Genomic DNA, 20,468 nt, shown 5'->3' with positions numbered 1-20,468 from the left:
TTGTAAGAGGGAGGCGGGACAGTCATAACATAACAAAAGAAGTTGTCAAGGTCAGCCTTGACAGGCAGCCTTTAGAATCTAGAAAAGGCAAGAAAAGAGATTCTTCCCTACAGCCTCCAGAAGAAACAAGTTGTCTTGTGTTTTATAACTCCTTAGTTCCAATGTGTGTTATTTAATGTTTAATAGTTAGCTAAATTTATTAAACTGAATAGCGTGCCATTGTATACTCCCTGGCATTGTCACAGGGTGTACTCTATGAAAATTAGGTAAACCTTAGGTTTGAGAACTATTTGAGGTCCAAGAATTTTCTGCCAGCCAGCTTGCCTACTCCGGCATCCAGAACTCTTGAGGATGTGTCTCTCTTACAAATTAAGTGGACTCGGAAAAACACACACTGTCCCATATGCAAGCACCTTGAGGCTGGCTGCTCAATAGAACTTTCTCTGAATTCCAGTTAGTGATAAAAGATTTGGATGCTGAGGAGAAATTATCTCAGACCTTTATTTTACCCTACAGCCCAGTCCCTTACCATAAACATAAATATATTTGCTTCTTCATTCTGAATTTTCCAAAATATCATTGACAAGTAAATATAAATGCAAAGCAATGTGTGGAGGTTCCTCTTAAATAAAGAAAACATAGCATGCATTGTTAATTTGTAATGTAAGTGTGCTTTTGAATTTGTTAAAATGTTCTCTTGAATTTGTTAAAATGTTCATTATTTGCAATTGTTGTCAAGTTCTTGTTAGTTCAGCATTTTTCAGTGACTACTGTGCACTATTTTGTTTAATAGGCACAGGGGATTGATAAGAACCTCAATAAAATAGAGGAGACAATTACACTACAATTTTGGGTGGCAGGTATGTGTGTAACACATAGGTGTACAAAGATCCAGACTCTGCTTGGTGTGGAGAGTAGGGACAAGGAACACTTTTCAGAAGAGATGACTCTTGAGTTGAGACCAGAAGGTTGAAAAAATAGCTAGCATGCACAAAAGCATGGAGTACCTTGAAAAAGGTTGCAGGATTTGAAGGATCTGAGAAAAAAGCATAGTAAATGAATTTCACTTCCCTTATCACCTTTTTTTTAAATCATCTTTCCCTCTATATTGTGATCGAATATGTTTGCTTTCTTCTTAGCTTCCTCCCTTCCCTTTAATAACATTTTCGTATTGAACATCTCAATTATTTTTCTGAAGAACAGTAACATCTGTTTCCTTTAACTCTGAGACTAAAATTTTATATCAGTGGGCAACAGATGCTAAGCATTAAGAGGAATGCTTAGGTAGGCTAAGCAGTGGTAGGCTAACGTCCGTGAGTTTGAAACACTTGACCAGAGACTGAGTACATCTAAAAGACTGTACCACCTAAGATTATTTGTTTAAATTTAAGGGTCTATAAACCCCAGGAACAAAGTTATATGTATCATATAGTGCATATTTGTAAATGGTTTTCAGTTGTAAATGGTTTCACGCACAGATGTATATATACATACCCCACTTCTTTAATAATAGTATGTTTTTAAGTGCCTCTTAAAAATCTTTTATTTTGAAAAAATTCAAACATACAAAGGAAGAAAGAAGAGTGTAACGAAGTCTCAGATACTTAGCGTTTCATCATCAGCCCCACGCCTCCCACCATACACACTGGATTATTTAGAAACCAATCCCAGACATATCATTTAAGCATGTTTCTTTAACAAGACATTCAAGGAATAAAAAAAAGTATACGTTGCAAAATCATGAATTTAGATACTCCATTAGGAAGATGATAAACCTACTTTGCAAATTTCTTTTCCAACCACTTAACTAAGTGAATCCTTTGCTTAAAACAGTAAGTCTGCTCATTATTCCCTGAACTTGCGAATGAATTCCTGATTCTGTGGGGACGTTTTCCATGCTTTTGTCTCCTCTGGAGCCTGCTCTCTATTCTTTGCCATGTGACTGTGCCCTTTAAGGCTTGACTCAGTTCCTGCCTTCTCCTTGAAGATTCTCCTGACTTTTCTTTGGGAAAATGCCTTTTTATTTTTCTTTTTCTTTTTCTGTGAGCATTGCTGAGTTATCATTTATATATGCTATGAGTTGCTATTGAGTTTTTAAAGTTTAATATTCTAACTCGATTATAACTACTGTGTGCTTCAGTTGTCTCATGTATAAAAGAAGGATATTAATAACAACTGCCTCAAATATGAGGATAAATAGGATAACCAAAACAAAGAATTCCGTGAATATCAGTTATTTTTGTTGTCAGCTATAAACTGAAAAGAAGGAATCATGCTCTGTCCTTTTTTTAAATTTAATATTTATTTTATATTGAGGTACAGTTGATTTACAATGTTGTGTGTGTTTCAGATGTACAGCAAAGTGATTCAGTTATACATGTACATATATCCATTCTTCTCAGATTCTTTTCCCATATAGATTATTACAGAATACTGAGTGGAGTTCCTAGTGCTTTACAGTAGGTCTTTATTGATTATCTATTTTATACATAGTAGTGTGTATATATTAATCCCCAACTCCTAATTTATCCCTCCCCGCCACCTCTCCCCTTTAGTAACCATAAGTTTGTTTTCAAAGTCTGTGAGTCTGTTTCTGTTTTGTAAATAAGTTCATTTGTATCATCTTTTTAGATTCCACATATGAGTGATATTATAATATTTTCCTTTCTCTGTCTGACTTACTTCACTTAGTATGATAATCTCTAGGCCTATCTATGTTGCTGCAAATGACATTATTTCATTCTTTTTTATGGCTGAGTAATATTCCATTATATTATGTACCACATCTTCTTTATCCATTCTTCTGTTGGTGGATGTTTAGGTTGGGAGATTAATCCCTTGTCAGTCACTTGGTTTGCAAATATTTTCTGCCATTCTGTGGGTTGTCTTTTCGTTTTGTTTATGGTTTCCTTTGCTGTGCAAAAGCTTTTAAGTTTAATTAGGCCCCGTTTGTTTATTTTTGTATTTATTTCCATTACTCTAGGAGTTGGATCCAAAAAGATATTGCTGTGATTTATGTCAGAGTTTTTTGCCTATGTTTTCCTCTAAGACTTTATAGTGTCTGGCCTTACATTTAGGTCTTTAATCCATTTTGAGTTTATTTTTGTGTATGGTGTTAGGGAATGTTCTAATTTCATTCTTTTACATGTAGTTGTCCAGTTTTCCCAGCACCACTTATTGAAGAGACTGTCTTTTCTCCATTGTGTATTCTTGCCTGCTTTGTCATAGAGTAGGTGACCATAGGTGCATGGGTTTATCTCTGGGCTTTCTATCCTGTTCCATTGATCTATATTTCTGTTTTTGTGCCAGTACCATACTGTTTTGTTGACTAGCTTTGTATTAGAGTCTGAAGTCAGGGAGCCTCATTCCTCCAGCTCTGTTTTTCTTTCTCAAGATTGCTTTGAATATTCAGGGTCTTTTGTGTCTCCATACATATTTTAAGATTTTTTTGTTCTAGTTCTATGAAAAATGCCATTGGTAATTTGATAGGGGTTGCATTGAATCTATAGATGGCCTTGGGTATTATAGTCATTTTGAAAATATTGATTCTTCCAATCCAAGAACATAGTATATCTTTCCATTTGTTTGTGTCATCTTCAGTTTCTTTCATCAGAGTATTGTAGGTTTCAGAGTACAGGTCTTTTGCCTCCTTAGCTAGGTTTATTCCTAGGTGTTTTATTCTTTTTGATGCGGTGGTAAATGGGATTGTTTCCTTAATTTCTTTCTGATCTTTCGTTATTAGTGTACAGAAATGCACCCGGTGGGTAAGGTTGGTCCAGGGGTCTGTGCAGGCCTTCTGGTTGAAGGGACTGGTGCCTGCCTACTGTTGTGTGGAGCCGGGTCTTGTCCCTCTGGTGGGCAGGGCCGTGTCAAGGGGTGTGTTTAGAGCTGGCTGTGAGCTCAGTAAGGCTTTAGGCAGCCTGTGTGTTGATGGGTGGGGCTGTGTTCGCACCCTGTTGGTTGTTTGGCCTGAGGCATCCCAGCTCTGGAGCCTGCAGGCCATTGGATGAGGCCAACATGGCAGCCAGTGGGTATTCCCTGGGCCTCCACCAGCAGTGTCCTTGCCCCCACAGCCACTCCCTACCTCCCCAGGAGACCCTCCAGTCCCCATAAGTAGGTCTGACCCAGGCTCCTATGGAGTCACTGCTTTGCCCTGGGTCCCAGTGCACGTGAAACCTTGTGTTTGCCCTCCAAGAGTCGAGTCCGTTTCCCCCAGTCCTGTGGAGCTCCTACATTCAAGCCGCACTGGCCTTCAGAGCCAAATGCTCTGGGGGCTGCTCTTCCCACTGCCAGACCCCCAGGCTGGGGAGCCTGACGTGGGGCTCAGAACTCTCACTCCTGTGGGAGAACCTCTGCAATATAAGTACTTTCCTGTTTGTGGGTCACCCACCTGCCAAAAGCACCTCTCCTACTGTCTTGTGGCTTCTTCATCTTTGGATGTAGAATATCTTTTTTGGTAGATTGGAGTCTTTTCTGTCGATGGTTGTTCAGCAGTTTGTTGCGATTTTGGTGTTTTCGTGAGAGTCCATGAGCTCAAGTCCTTCTACTCCGCCATCTTGTCTCCTGTCTTGCTATGTACTTTTTTTGATCCAGTGTCTACCCTCATGCTCCAGACAAAGTAGATATGAAATACGTGTTTAGTTATGTTGGCTAGGAGGAAGCCTGTGCTTTATATTTCATTAGATTATTATCAAATACTATTCATTGACAAATTCATATACATGTTCAAAATATGACCTTTACAAATAAGCATTGTGAGATACTATGATTTCTCTCTAGAGTTGATCACCATTTCCTTTATTGATTTATTTCAAGTTTAAAAATATATATTACTTGCTTTCACAGATGCAAGGTTAAAATCCAGTTCAATTAAAAACCAAGACATATTAAATTTTATCCTTATTATATCCATGAAGAAATGATTTGCACAAAGAACAGCTATTAAAATAGTAATTACAAATCAATTTTACCTTGTTCAGACCATAATCGTAACACTTAGAAAATTTGAGAAATCCAGAAAAGTTGATAATTAGGTTAAAAACCTTCCAGTGATAATCATTTCATTGTCTTCTCTTTGCATAAAGGTTTACATAGCTACAGATATACTGATTGTGAAATCATGTTTTTCCATCACTTAGCATTGTACAGAAGCATTTTTTTGTCCTTAAAATATTGGCAAATAACATGTATAATTTTTTAAATGTTTTGAATAGATAGCAAATAAAAATCATTAAATGTGTAAAAGGTTAAAAAATATTATGACAGTTTCTGATAGCTAATTCTTTTTTTAGGATCTCCTGGCTATTCTTGCTTACTTATTTTTCCATATGAATTTCAGTATCAGTTGTCAATTTAAAAAAAAAAAAAGTAACTTGTTGCAGTTGGGTTCATTTTAAATTTATAGATTAGCTTTACAGTATTGCCTTTCAATATAAGAACCTGGCATACCACTCCATTCTACTTTTGTATGCTTCAGTATGTTTTAAGGCTTTGTCAATTGGCCTTTGATGCCAATATTACAGATTTCTTGTTAAGATTATTCCTATATATTTTAGCGTTTTGTTCTAATTGCTGTTATAAATGGAGTCCTTTTTTTCCATTTTGTTTCTCAACTGGTTGATATTGTAATTTTGATGATTGTTGATTTAAGTATTTTAAATATGTGCCTAGCCACCTTACTCAATTTTAATTCCCTTATGGTCTGTAATCATTTTTCACTAGATTCTTTTGGGCTTTTCAGGTAACGCTTTATATTTGCAAGTAATAATTTCACCTTAAAATAGTTTTTTTTATAACTCTTATTCTTTGTCTAACTCCTGACTTTACAAGAAATACTTTTTTTTTAATTGAAGTATAGTTGATTTATAATATTCTGTTAGTTTCTGGTGTTCAGCAAAGTGATTCAGATATTTTTTTTCAGATCCTTTTCCATTACAGGTTATTACAAGATATTGAATATAGTTCCCTTTGCTATACAATAAACCCTTATTGCTTATCTCTAAGCAATCTGCTAATCCCATACTCCTAATTTATCCCTCCCCATGTCCCTTTGCCCTTTGGTAACCATAAGTTTGTTTTCTGTGTCTCTGAGTCTGTCTCTGTTTTGTATATAGATTCATTTGTATTACGTTTTAGATTCCACGTATAAGTGATGTCATATGATATTTGTCTTTCTCTAACTTACTTCACTTAGTGTGATATTCTCTAGGTTCATCCATGTTGCTGCAAATGGCAGTATTTCATTCTTTTTGTGACTAATATTCCATTGTGTGTTTGTGTGTGCATGTGTGTGTGTGTGTGTGTGTGTGTGTGTGTGTGTGTATGACATCTTCTTAAACCAATCCACTGTTGTTGGGCACTTGACTAGTTTTCATTGCTTGGCTATTGTAAATAGTGCTGCTGTGAACACTGGGGTGCGTCTATCTTTTCAAATTGGAGTTTCCATCTTTTCCAGATATATGCCTAGGAGTAGGATTGCTGGATCATATGATAGCTCTATTTTTCCTTTTTTAAGGAACCTCCATACTGTTTTCCATAGTGGCTGCACCAATTTACATTCCCACAAACAGAATAGGAGGGTTCCCTTTTCTCCACACCCTCTCCAGCATTTGTTATTTGTAGACTTTTTGATGAGAGCCATTCTGATGGGTGTGAGGTGATACCTCATTGTGGTTTGGATTTGCATTTTTCTAATAATTAGTGATGTTGAGCATTTTTCCATGTGCCTATTGGCCATCTGAATGTCTTCTTTGGAGAGATGTCTATTTAGTTTTAGGTCTTCTGCTCATTTTTTGATTGGGTTTTTTTCATATTGAGTTGTATGAGCTGTTTGTGTATTTTGGATACTATCCCCTTGTAGGTCTCATCCATTGCAAATATTTTCTCCCATTCCATAGGTGGTCTTTTCATTTTGTTGATGGTTTCCTTGGCTGTGTAATAACTTTTAAGTTTGATTAGGTCCCATTTGTTTGTTTTGCTTTTTATTTCTTTTGCCATGGGAAACTGATCTAAAAAAAATGTTGCTACAATTTATATCTGAGAATGTTTTGCCTATGTTTTCTTCTAGGAGTTATGGTGTCATGTCTTGTATTTAGGTCTTTAATCCATTTGGAGTTTGTATATGGTGTGAGGGAATATTCTAGTTTCATTGATTTATGTGTAGCTGTCCAGCTTTCCCAACAACACTTGTTGAAGAAACCGTCTTTTCTCCATTATATATTCTTGCTTCCTTTGTTCTGGATTAATTGACTGTAGGTGTGTGGTTTTATTTCTGGGCTCTCTATTCTGTCCATTGATCTGTATGTTTGTTTTTGTGCCAGTACCATGCTGTTTTGATTACTGTAGCTTTGTGTACTATTGTCTGAAGTCTGGAAGTGTTATGCCTCCAGTTTTGTCCTTTTTCCTCAGTATTGCTTTGGCAATTCTGGGAATTATGTGGTTCTATGTAAATTTTAGGGTTATTTGTTCTAGTTCTGTGAAAAATGTCATGGGTGTTTTGATAGGGATTGCATTAAATTTGTAGATTGCTTTGGGTAGTATGGCCATTTTAACAATGTTAATTCTTCCAATCCAAGAGCATGGGACATCTTTCCATTTCTTTGAGTTATCTTCAGTTTTCTTTATCAGTGTTTTATAGTTTTCAGCAGATAGGTCTTTCACCTCCTTGGATAAATTTATTTCTAGGGTTTTCTTTTCTTTTTTTTTTCTTTTTGAGATGATTTTAAACAAGATTGTTTTTTTACTTTCTCTTTCTGATAGTTCATTGTTAGTGTAAAGAAAAGTAACAGCTTTCTGTATATTAATCTTGTATCCTGCTACCTTGCTGAATTCATTTATTCTGCTAATTTTTGTGTGGAGACTTTAGGGTTCTCTAAATAGAGTATCATATCATCTGCAAACAGAGACAGCTTTACTCTTCCCTTTCAATTTGGATACCTTTTCTTTTCCTTGTCTGATTGCTGTGGCTAAGATTTTCAATACTGTGCTGAATAGAATTGGTGAGAGTGTGCATCCTTGTCTTGTTCCTGAATTTAGTGGGAAGGCTTTTAGCTTTTCAGGGTTGAGTATTGTTGGCTGTGGGTTTGTCATAAATGGCTTTTATTGTGTTGAGATATGTTTCATCTGTATCTACTTTCACGAGAGTTTTTATTATGAATGGATGTTGAATTTTGTTTGCTTTTTCTATATGTATTGAGATGATCATGTGATTTTTATTCATCAATTTGCTAATGTGGTATATCACATTGAGTGATTTGTGGATATTGATAAATCCTTGCATCCTTGGGATAAATCCCCCTTGATCATCGTGTATGATCCTTTTAATGTATTGTTGGATTCAGTTTGCTAACATTTTGAGTATTTCTGTATCTATATTCATCAAAGGTATTGGCCTATAATTTTCTGTTTTTGTAGTGTCTTTGGCTTTGGTAACAAGGTGATAGTGGCTTCATAGAATGAATTTGGTAGAGTTCCCTCCTCTTCAACCTTTTGGACCAGTTTGAGAAGGATAGGTTTAAGTTCTTTCTATGTTAGGTAGAAATTCCCAGTGAAGCCATCCAGTCCTGGACTTTTGTTTGCAGGGAGTATTTTCTTACAGGTTCTGTTTCACTTTGATCGTTCTGTTAAAATTATGTTTCTTCTTGACTCAATTTTGGCAGGCTGTGTGTTTCTAGAAACTAGTCCGTTTCTTCTGGGTTGTCCAATTTCTTGGCATATAATTGTTCATAGTATTCTTTTATGATTTTTTATATTTCTGTGGTATCAATTGTTATTTCTCCTTTTTCATTTCTTATTTTGTTTATTTGGGCCCACTCTTTTCTTCTTGGTGAGCCTGGCTAGAGTTTGTAGATTTTGTTTATCTTTTTGGGAAACCAGCTCTTCGTTTTACTGATCTTTTCTGTTAGTTTGGGGTTTTTTTTAATCTTTATTTCTTCTCTCATCTTTATTTCCTTCTTTCTGCTCACTTTGGGTTTTGTTTGTTCTTTTCTAATTCTTTTAGGTAGTAGGTTGGGTTGTTTATTTGAGATTTTTCTTGTTTCTTGAGGAATACCTGTACTGCTATGAACTTCTTAGAACCACTTTTGCTGCATCCCATAGATTGTGTAAGGTTGTGTTTTTATTGTCATTTGTCTCAAGGTATTTTCTGATTTTTTTTCTTTTATTTCATCCTTTACCCATTGGTTTTTTAGTAGCATGTTGTTTAGTCTCCATATGTTTGTTCTTTTCCCATTTTTCCTCCTGTGGTTGATGTCTAGTTTCATACCATTGTGGTCAGAAAAGATACTTAAAATAATTTCTATGCTCTTAAATTTGTTGAGGCTTGTTTTGTGACCCAGTATGTGGTCTATCCTAGAGAATGTTCCATGTACGCTTGAAAAAATATGTGTTTTCTGGTTTTCTGGGATGTAGTGTCTTGTAGATGTCAATTAAGTCCAACTGGTCTATTGTGTCATTTAGGACATCTGTTTTCTTACTGATTTTCTGTCTGGAAGATCTGTCCATTGATGTCAGTGGGATGTTAAAGTCCCCTACTATTATTGTATTTCTGTCAGTTTCTCCCTCTATGTCTGTTAGTATTCTATTGATATATATTTAGGTCCTTATACCGGGTGCATATATGTTACTGAGTGTAATATCCTCTAATTGTATTGATCCCTTTATCATTGTATAATGTCCTTCTTTTTCTTTATGGACTTTAAGTCTACTTTGTCTGATATGATTATTGCTACCACCACTTTACTGTCATTTCCATTTGCCTGAAATATTTTTTTCCATAGCCTCACTTTCAGTCTATGTGTCTCCTTAGCCCTGAAGTGAGTCTCTTGTAGGTAGCATATTGTAGGTTCTTATTTTTTATCTAATCTGCCACTCTGTGTCTTTTGATCAGGTCATTTAGTCCATTGACATTTAAAGTAGTTATTGATGGGTATGTGCTTATTGCCATTTTAAACCTTGTTTTCCAGTTAATTTTGTACTTCTCTGTTGATTTCTTCTTTTTGTTTTTCCTTTTGTGGTTTGATGGTTTTCTTTCATATTATGCTTGAGTTCCTTTCTTTTTGATTTTTGTGAATCTATTGTATGTTTTTTATTTTGTGGTTAACTGGGTTTTCAAGTATGTTGACCCATAACTATCTCTGTTTGCTTTCTACAATTTTGTTTGTTTGTTTTTGTTTTTGTCTTTGATTTGGCTGCATTGCATCTTCATTGCCGCACATGGGCTTTCTCTAGTTGCAGTGAGCGGGGGCTACTGTTTGTTGCAGTGCATGGGCTTCTCACTGCGGTGGATTCTCTTGTTACGGAGCACAGGCTCTAGGTGCATGGGCTTCGGTAGTTGTGGCATGCCTTCTCAGTAGTTGTGCCTCGCGGGCTCTAGAGCGCAGGCTGAGTAGTTATGGCACACAGGCTTAGTTGCTCCACAGCATGTAGGATCTTCCTGGATCAGGGATCGAACCTATGTCCCCTGCATTGGCAGGTGGATTCTTAACCACTTGGCCACCAGGGAAGTCCCTTCTTGTTTTTAATCAATGTAATGTCTTATTTAAATGATCTTCAATCCTTTTATATATTTGCCTATCCTATTGTAATTTTCACTTTCGTATAAATTCTTGCTACTTTTCTCTTTTGAGGAGACCTTAGGGTAGGTTTAGTATTGCTGTATTCTTTTAGTTTTTGCTTGTCTGAGAAATTCTTAATCTCCTTCTATTGTAAATGATATTCTTGCTGGGTAAAGTATGTTGCAGGTTTTTCCCTTTCAGGACTTTGAGTATATCATGCCACTTCCTTCTGGCTTGCAATTTTCTGCAGAGGATTCATTCAGCTGATAGCCTGATAGGGATTCCTTTGTATATGGCTCTTTGTTTTTCTCTTGCTGCCTTTAGAGCTCTCTCATCGTTTTTAACTTTTGCCATTTTAATTATGATATGTCTTGGTATAGATCTGTTTGGGTTCATCTTTTGGGGGACCTTCTGTGCTTCCTGTACCTGGATAGCTGTTTCTTTCTTTTGGCTTGGGAAATTTTTAGCCCTAATTTCCTCAAATAAATTTTCAATCCCCTTTTACCTCTCTTCTTCTGAGACCACTGTAATGTGAACATTGGTATGGTTAATGTTATACCAGAAATCTCGTAAGTTGTTTTCATTTTTAAATTTTGTTTTTCTTTAGCTGTTCTGATTGAGTGATTTCCATCATTCTATTCTCCAGATCACTTATTTGTTCTTCAGTGTTATTTAGTCTGCTGTTGGTCGCTCTAGATTGGTTGTTATCTCAGCACTTGAGTTGTCTAATTTTGATTGCTTCATCTTTGTAGTTTCTAGTTCCTTGTTACAGTGATCTGCATTTCTATTGGTAATCTTAATTCCTTTAGCACTTTTTTTATCTTCTTTTTGAACTCAGGGTCTAGGAGACTGGTGAGGTCTGCTTCATTTCTTTCAGATGTCTGTTGTTCTTTTAATTGGGAGTAGCTCCTCTCCTTTTTCATTTTGTTTACCTTCTTCTGTCTGAATTTAGGAGAAACATTTTCTACTGTGGTCTTGAAGGGGTGTTTTCAACGTGGGAGTATCATGTGTACTCTGTGGGAGTCCAGTATTTTTGGTGTGAGGGCCGGTTTTGGTATGGATGCCAGCCACCTCTTCTCCCCCGAGTCTGCTGGCTGTTATCCCCTTGATGGGGATGTGATTGGTGTTTTGGAGTCCAGGGCCTGCACTGGGTGTTAGGCAGGGCCCCCTCATTGCTCCATGGCCTGTTGGGGTCAGGGCCTCCTCCCCAGTTGTTGGAGTAGAAGCCCTGAGGGTTGGATTTGATGAGGCCCCATCGCCCTTGAGTGCGTGCCCTGTCCCAAAGGAGGTGACTGCTGAAGCAGGTGAGGCCCAGGTGGTCACGGCGAACCTATGCATCTCCCACGCAGTCCAAAGCTGCTCCCCTTTTTCCATTGTGTTCGTCCTAGATGTAGTGCTAGGCTGTGGTATGGAGTAGGCTGGCGCTGGGGGCCAGGGTGCTGGGGCTGCATGAATCGAGATGGTTGGGCTGCTGCCTGGGACCTTGACTGCCTCTGTGGCAGGCCTCTCTCAGGACCTGTCCACCCCAGATCCAACAACAAGCAGAGGTGTGGGGTGGGCAGAACTGGAGCACTGAGTACTCCTCCCTAGAGGCTTTGTACCAGATACATGCCTTTCTGTGCTCCACCAGGTGCTGCTGACAAAGCCCAGACCCACCCCCTTCCCCCCCACCGCCGCCTTAGGAGTGCTGACAGTGGGACAGTGCGCTCTGTTGTTAGACCTGGACCACACCCCAGACCCTCAGGACTAGCTCCTTGCAGCTAAATGGAGTCTTTCTCTAGGGTTTGTCTGCCGAGATTCACTGCTTAGCTGCTGTAGGTATTTGTAGCCCCGCCAGATTCACACTTTGATTGGGAAGTGTGGTGAGGTACAGGCGCCAGCACCAGTCTCCCTCCACCGTGACTGTTAGCAGGCCAGCCTGCACACACTCCTCTCAAGTAAAGGCCAGGCTTCTCCAGCCCCTCTGTCTGTCCCAGCAGGCAAGGGGGCTCACTAAGCCTGACTGTGTGGACCTCTTATCCTTTACACATCCCCCCCAGAGGCTCAGGTCCCATCCTGATGCTTTTTTTTTCTTTTCCTGTCCTACCTACTTACATGGAGGTCTTTCTTGCAGTTTTGGTTGTATAGGAGATCTTCTGCCCATTTCCCATTGGTTTTCTGTGAGTATTGTTCCACATGTAGATGTATTTTCGATGTGTTTGTTGGGGGAGATGAGCTTCAAATCCTCCTACTCTGCCATCGTGATCCCCCCTCAGGAAGTACTTCTGAATTTACTAAATAAGCATATTGCTGGCTACTGTGTGAGATTGATATATTTTAGCTACCTGTGTATAATGGAAATGTTATTCTTTATTATACGTACAGTAGTATTCCTGCACTTTTTAAAAATTGTTTTATTTATTCAGTCATCTCTTATTGGGCTCCCACTGTGCGGCTGGCACATAGTCAGGTGCTGGACGTTCAGAGTTGATAGACAGTGTCCACTCTTCAGGGATGAGTATTGTGATAAACATATAACAGTTTTCTTCAGGAACAGAATCCTGTGTTAAATTTTATTTTAATAACTTTTAAAAAATCAGCAGTGAATGAGCAAGTGCTTTTCTTTCACCAAAACCTAACAGGCTAGTATTATCAATAAATGGAACATGATTACTTAAATTTAAAGCATTCTTATTCTAAAAGAATTTCAGAATTGAAAGAAACTTGAGCCAGCATTGAATCTGTCTCCCCATTCTCCACCCAGTTTTACTGATGTGAAACAGAGATTTAGAGAAGCCAGTATTCAACTGAGGTCATATATAACCAGCTTACTTGCAGAGCTTGCAGACCCCATGTCCTGCCTAGTAGTCTGGGATCCTAGAATATCTCTATTAATTATTGGTTAAGCTTTGGTGAGCTGTTTTGGATTCATGACATTTTTGGTAGTGTTTTTAAGTTCTTGAATTTAGAATTTTTGTTGCATCTTCTGAATTCCTTAGCCCAAAGAATGGAGAGGAAAGTATGCTCTCAGAATACCTTGTGATTTTGCTTTTAAAGTGTTCTCAGACATGTCATTCTGTTTGCCTTTTTGAAGAAAAAAGTATGATTCTTAATATGAAATTGACATTTTTTACCTGTGCAGTTTATCTTGTGACATTAATTTTTCTTTTTCTCTTTTTAGTCTGCCATTTTCAATTTTCAGAGTCTGTTGACTGTAATCTTGCTGCTTATATGTACCTGTGCTTATATCCGATCCTTGGCACCCAGCCTCCTGGACAGAAATAAAACTGGGTATGTCACTAATAATGTCTAATCACCCAAATTAGTTCTTAGAGATATTGAATGTCAATTATTGAAAGTCATTAAATAATTTAATTCCTATATGTAATTTAGTTTGTAATAACTTTTTACATTATTTTTTCCCTATTTTTAAAAATCCAAATCTTTATATTCACAGAAGCTTACTAAATAAAAATATAAATATCAGAAGTGACCTGAAATGTGTTGGACTGAAAAAAAAAATGTATTTTAAAAGATGTGATAGATTTGTTTCTGAGATTGAAGCTATAGTTTAGTACTTTCAAAGACAGTGTTTGGCCTTAGTATATAATAGAATATTAGTAAAATTGGTTATCATATTTTGAAAGCATTAAACATCTTATAAGCACTGTGTCCATAAAAATAATAATATAGACATTGCCTCTTCATTCCAAGACTGGTCTAATCATATAGGCTCCCCATCTGTATCATAAAGCAAACATCTTTGGAGAAATTTATTTAGCTTACTTTAAAAAGTAATGAAAATTAAGTCTTGGGCATGTCACATCACTTTTAATTATATGTTCACACCCCCAAAAATTTTAAGCTTAATATGATACCACAAAGACTTAAAATTTTTAAGTGCCATGTTCCTAATACAGAAATACATATTGAGTTCAACCAGAAGGACAAGTATGTAAAAAAACAGAGACCATGTGGTGAAAACTATGTAGACTTTCTTTGCCTTACAGATTTATTAATTTCTTGAATTCACAATTGTCTTCATTCTTTTGTGGTAAGATCCTGTACCTCACTTAATCATCTTAAGAAATAATAGGATGAAATAGTAGAATACTTCACATAGGAATAATTAATTATCTCCAGCACCTTTTTTATTTTTTTTTTTAATTAATTTATTTATTTTTGGCTGTGTTGGGTCTTTGTTTCTGTGCGTGGGCTTTTCTCTAGTTGTGGCAAGCGGGGGCCACTCTTCATCGCCGTACGCGGGCCTCTCACTATCGCGGGCTCTCTTGTTGGGAGCACAGGCTCCAGACACGCAGGCTCAGTAGTTGTGGCTCACGGGCCTAGTTGCTCCGCGGCATGTGGGATCTTCCCAGACCAGGGCTTGAACCCGTGTCCCCTGCATTGGCAGGCAGATTCTCAACCACTGCGCCACCAGGGAAGCCCCCACCTTTTTTATTTTTGATGAAAGGAAAAGGGCCAAATTAAGATCCTGAAAGGTCAAACTCTGCTTTTCCACTAATAAAAAGCCCCTACAAGAGGCCAGGTAGTAGATACTCAACCATGAGAAGAAATAATTCTCTTTCCTTCAACTCCATTATATCTTTGGGGTCATAATTAACATTTATTCAAACATCCTATTATCTAAATCATTTGGCTTTTGTTACTATTCCTTTCTTTTTATTACATGTTTGTTTGAACATCTATAGAGATATAAATAGAACCCCTAACCAGTTTTGAATAATGAAAATCTATAATCCTGTTCCAATAAACTGATTGTCTCTATTGGCATGAGGGATTTTACTTAACCTACTGAAGGTGAAAATAGATGTTATTTGTCCATCAGTTTTTCTGACAATGCCTCACTTCCTTTGTAGACGTTATCTTCTCATCAGTCCACCTTTTTCTCTGAACTCAGCACTCAATACTTTGTCCCTTTGTTGAAATTATATAATCCTATTTGTTGTTTAGTTGTGCCTGAAGCCTTTCTACCCAGCCAGTTTTATTTCCTCCTACCCTTCCTCTGCAACCCCAACGATTAACTTATAGTTAAAGCATATGGTAGAATCCAATAAACAGTCTCATTGATCATTAGTTTAGATTTCTAATGTAATACATAATGTCTAATAAGAAATGTAAGTGTTTATGTCATTGAAGAATAATCTCATAGTGGCAGAACAGTGTATTTGTACTTTTCTGATGCTGCGACAAAAAAAGTAGATTGCATGTGGAAATGTCTGCTCCTCATTCCTTTGGAAGCAGGAATACATCCATAACATGCTACATTAAAAAAGGAGTTCTCAGGGCTGCCAACCTTACAGTAGAGGTTGAGTAGTAGTATATTTCTCCTACATAAAAACCAAAGAAATAGCATGCCTATTTTCACATTTTAAAATATATAATGATATAGTCAGCTGTTTCAAAGCTTTTTTTAAAACTTTGCTTCTATTTATATAAATGTTAAGCCCTTTTTATTTTGACTTGTACATATGAAGTATTTTCTGTAGAAGAAATTTTTACTGGTCATTGTTCTCTTCTGTTGTAATGCGTATTTTTATGAGACTCAAAATAAGCTTTCCTTTCATTGTAGTGAGTATTCCATGCTAAAGTGAAGATATCTGGACCAATTAGATAAAATGAGTTCTTGATAACTTCACTGTTGAAAATAACAAATTAATTTTTTGCTGCTTCAAATAATATAGAACTAAAAAGCAGCAGAGAAAGATTGCTACTTTGTCTTGCTTCATATTTTCGTAGACTTAATAGTTTTATCAGCAGATATACTTATTGGCTTATATCCTTAGAAACTAAGCAGCATATCTGCATTGGTTTTTACCAGCTAATAAAGTTCCTTGTAGCATTTGGGATGTTACAGAAATGTCTAGGTAGGGAAATACGTGAAAAAGGCCAAAGCAGTACCAATTAATCTCTTCAGTTGCCAAGTTGGGAAATGTTTTTCATTTAAATAGCTTTCAATATGCTAAGTGTGTTATACCAATTTCCTAATGAGGCTTTTAGTTATTTCTAGGCTATATGACCTGAAAAGACCTTGACTGTGGTCATGTGGTTTCAGATTATTCTGTGGGGCCCTAAGCTTCCCATAGAGGAACTTCAGGTGTCCTGCCTCTGAGTACCTCAACCAGAGGAGCTTTAAGTCAGTAATGCATTTTATAATCAACAGACTTTTAGAATCAAGCATCCAGGGCTTTGCAGATCACTAACCAGTTGTCTTTCATTTTTTGATGAAATGTAAGCCAATGTAAGTGATACCTGGAGTTATTGTCACATCCACCTTTAGCCTGTGTAATACTGAACACAGTGCATGTTAATCACTATTCTAAAGACTTTCTGTGTAATAACTCATTTAATCCTTGTAACAACCCTATGAGGATGAGATAAAGAGATAAAAGAGGTAAAATAACTTGCTCACAGTTATGCAGCCAATTAAGTAGGATTGAATTTAGGCACAATCTAGCCCTGATCCTTTGCTTTCAAGAGTGAGTATGATTTTTGTCCTTTTTATTCCTATAAGAAGAAAATTGTTTTACCTGTCAGAATGCCCATCCTTCACAGTAAACTTGTATTTTTGCCATTTCATTTAATCTGTACTAAGAGACTTCTTGCTTTGATGTCAGGAATTTTCTGTATACTTCAAAGGAGGAAAGTGTATAGAACTTAATTGAATCAGCATTTTCTTTCAGTCTTAACCATTCAAATACAATGATTCATTGCCAGCCATCTCTTTGGGGAAAAAAAAAATTATAAATTTCCCTGTAATTTAAACATTATGATTTTCTTATACCAATCCTAATTCACTAAATAAGTAATGTTAATTTATCTTGATTTGTAACCATGTGTAACACTATTTATAATTCTATTCTTTTGTCACACCAACAAAATAGTTGTCTATAATGTGTTTTTTTCCCAGATATCTCTATTCATTGAATGACTTGTCTTTTTTATTGAGCTGGTATTTTTTAATGCATGCAAAATAAGTGATATATCCATATAATATGTATTCATAATATATTCATTCATAGAATTGAAATGGACATATTAGTCTAATTTTTATTTCCAGAGTATATGTGTTTTAAATGGCATATTTAGTTAATTTCATATACAATTATATGAAACTAGGGTTTTCCACTTATATTGAAATGTATGTTGAAATATATTGAATATATTACACTGAAATATAGGCTCATATTTTTGTATTCCTCCTTATTTAATGTTATAGTTATGTAAATGCTATCATTGGAGTTCATGATTATAGATCATTTAAATAAAGAACTATATTAAGTAAGAAGTAAGTTTTTTCAGTATGAGAGTTTTATTTTTTAATGTCAAAATTTATCCAGAACCAACTGTTCCCATTTACTGTTTTCTCAAAGTTAACATTTATTTAAATGGGCATATGTATTTTCTGCTTTTGAAGGTAAAGCACTTGAAGTTGACTGAATCAATCTTCTAATAGTAAGCCCTGGTGCAAATTTTTGCCACTCTCACATTAATTTACTTTGGGCTTAACCTGTGACACAACATATGTTCAGTTTCTGACAGTTTCTGTACATTGATGGTTGATAAGCTTTTGTGTCCTACTTTTCTCCATAAGTGGTGGCTCAACATCAACTACATTTCAGTTTAAAGCAAAGCATCAGCAGTTAAAATACTAGTATATAATAAATTCTCCATATGGTTCTGAATAATTCACCTTTCCCAGTAAACAGTAGCTACTTTTTTTTATTCTATGCAGGTTGTTGGGTATATTTTGGAAGTGTGCCAGAATTGGTGAGTATCTATCTATAATCTCTCTCCACTTCTTCATCTGTAAATTGTTGGCCAATTTACTTGTTGTGTTCAAACAAATCAAATGTCACTTTTTAAAGTGCAGCCTTCCCAACTATGTGCATTTTGCAGTAGTTTGTAGAGTTCCACCTAACTCTTTTCCTGACACTATTTAAAACTAGACTTCATAGATAGCTCGTAATACTTCATTAGCAGGGAGATGGAAAATATGACAAAAGTCTCTCTAATTCAGATATCAAATACTATGCATTCCTGGTTTGGGGGAGATTTCAGACAAATATGTATAGTTTTATGCACGCATACTTTAGTATACAGCATGCAATTCTGTATAATGTGTACCATTTTGATAACTGAGGATGATTTTTCCATTTAATGAAAGGCTTGATGAGCAACCATCTAATTGCCCTCTGCTAGGTCACAGAATCTTATTGGTTGCTTTTAGAAAACATGAACTATTTCATCTTTTGAATCCATGTATGTGGTCATACTTGAGCTTTGTGTAAATGTGGATATCTTCTAACTTTTCATAATAAGATTAGTAGCGCCTTAAGTGTGTTTATGGTTAGATAACAATATATACTATACATTATCCCATAACACTGTGTATATAATAACATTTAACACAGTGGCCAGCACATAGTAGACTCTCAAATGATTGGTAAGTAAATGAATTAAAATGCATTTTATTTGCCAGTATTCTTTTTTTATTGCAGTATAGTTGATGTAGAATATTACATAAGATACAGGGGTACAACATAGTGATTCATAATTTTTAAAGGTTATATTCCATTTATAGTTATTATAAAATATTGGCTATATTCCCTGTGTTGTACTATTCTTGTGGCTTATTTATTTTATACATTACAGTTTGTACTTCTGAACCCCCTGCTCCTGTCTTTCCCCTCCCCCCTTCCCTCTCACCACTGGTAACCACTAGTTTGTTTTCTAGATCTCTGAGTCTGTTTCTTTTTTTGTTGTTATGTTCATTCCTTTGTTTTATTTTTTAGACTCCATATATATGTGATATCATACCGTATTTGTCTTCTCTGAGTTGTTTTACTAAGCATAATACCCTCCAGGTCCATTCATGTTGTTGCAAATGGCAAAATTTCATTCTTTTTTATGGCTGAGTAGTATTCCAGAGTGTGTGTGTGTGTATGCCACATCTTTATCGATTCACCTGTTGATGGACACTTAGGTTGCTTCCATATCATGGCAATTGTAAGTAATACTACTTTGAACATTACAGTGCATGTATCTTTTCAAAATAATGTTTTTGTTTTAGTCAGATATGTACCCAGGAGTGGGATTGCTGGGTCATATGGTAGCTCTATTTTTACTGTTTGGAGAAACCTCCATCCTGTTTCCCGCAGTGGCTGCACCAGTTTACATTCCCACCACCATCCACATCCTCAGCAACATTTGTTGTGTTCTTTCTGATGATAGGCATTCTGACAGGTGTGAGATAACATCTCATTTTTGGTTTTAATTTGCATTTCTCTGATGATTAATAGTATTGAGCATCTTTTCATCTGCCTGTTGGTCATCTCTATGTCTTCTTTGAAAAAATTTCTATTCAGGTCTTCTGCCCAGTTTTAATTGGGTTGTTTGTTTTTTTGATGTTGAGTTGTATGAGCTGTTTATAGATTTTGTATATTAATCCCTTATCAGTCATATCATTAGCAAATATTTTCTCCCATTGTGTAGGTTGTCTTTTTGTTTTGCTGATGGCTTCCTTTGCTGTGCGAAAGCTTTTACGTTTAATTAGGTCTGATTTGTTTATTTTTGCTTGTGTTTCCTTTGCTTTAGGAGACAGATCCAAAAAAAATATGATTTATGTCAAAGAGTGTTCCACTTAACGTCTTCTTCTGGGAGTTTTATGGTTTCCGGTCCTACATTTAGGTCTTCAATCCATTTTGAGATTATTTTCATATGTGGTATGAGAAACTATTCTGACTTCATTCTTTTACATGTAGCTGTTTTCCCAGCACCACTGAGGGGGGTGGGGAGCGATTCCTTACACAGTTTTGTATGGAGTCCAGGGTGTCCTGAAACTTGTGTTGGCCTGCTACTGGGCAGGACCATGTCCCAGCTGGTCCCAGGGCAGGGTCTGGCCTACTGGGGGGTGTG

At 36.4% G+C, this 20,468-nt stretch overlaps 1 protein-coding gene and 1 non-coding gene across 3 annotated transcripts in view; both read left to right on the top strand.

Annotated features, from left to right (window-relative positions):
- Positions 1-20,468, top strand: part of TMEM167A (transmembrane protein 167A) — a 33,200-nt gene that overhangs the window by 6,187 nt on the left and 6,545 nt on the right. For both annotated transcript variants that reach the window (XM_007193047.2, XM_057540722.1), the window contains exons 2-3: positions 13,714-13,823; positions 18,286-18,320. In XM_007193047.2, coding sequence (XP_007193109.1) covers positions 13,714-13,823; positions 18,286-18,320 — 145 coding nt within the window. The remainder of the gene's footprint in view (positions 1-13,713; positions 13,824-18,285; positions 18,321-20,468) is intronic.
- On the top strand, positions 15,754-15,888 carry LOC114239240 (small nucleolar RNA U109). Its single transcript, XR_003624421.2, has one exon. It is a non-coding gene; the product is annotated as a small nucleolar RNA U109 (small nucleolar RNA).

This window comes from Balaenoptera acutorostrata, chromosome 2 (genome assembly GCF_949987535.1).
Source record: "Balaenoptera acutorostrata chromosome 2, mBalAcu1.1, whole genome shotgun sequence".
In the NCBI taxonomy this organism is placed as follows: domain Eukaryota; kingdom Metazoa; phylum Chordata; class Mammalia; order Artiodactyla; family Balaenopteridae; genus Balaenoptera; species Balaenoptera acutorostrata.
Note: the sequence above shows the minus strand (reverse complement) of the source record. Positions and strands in the feature narration are given on the sequence as shown.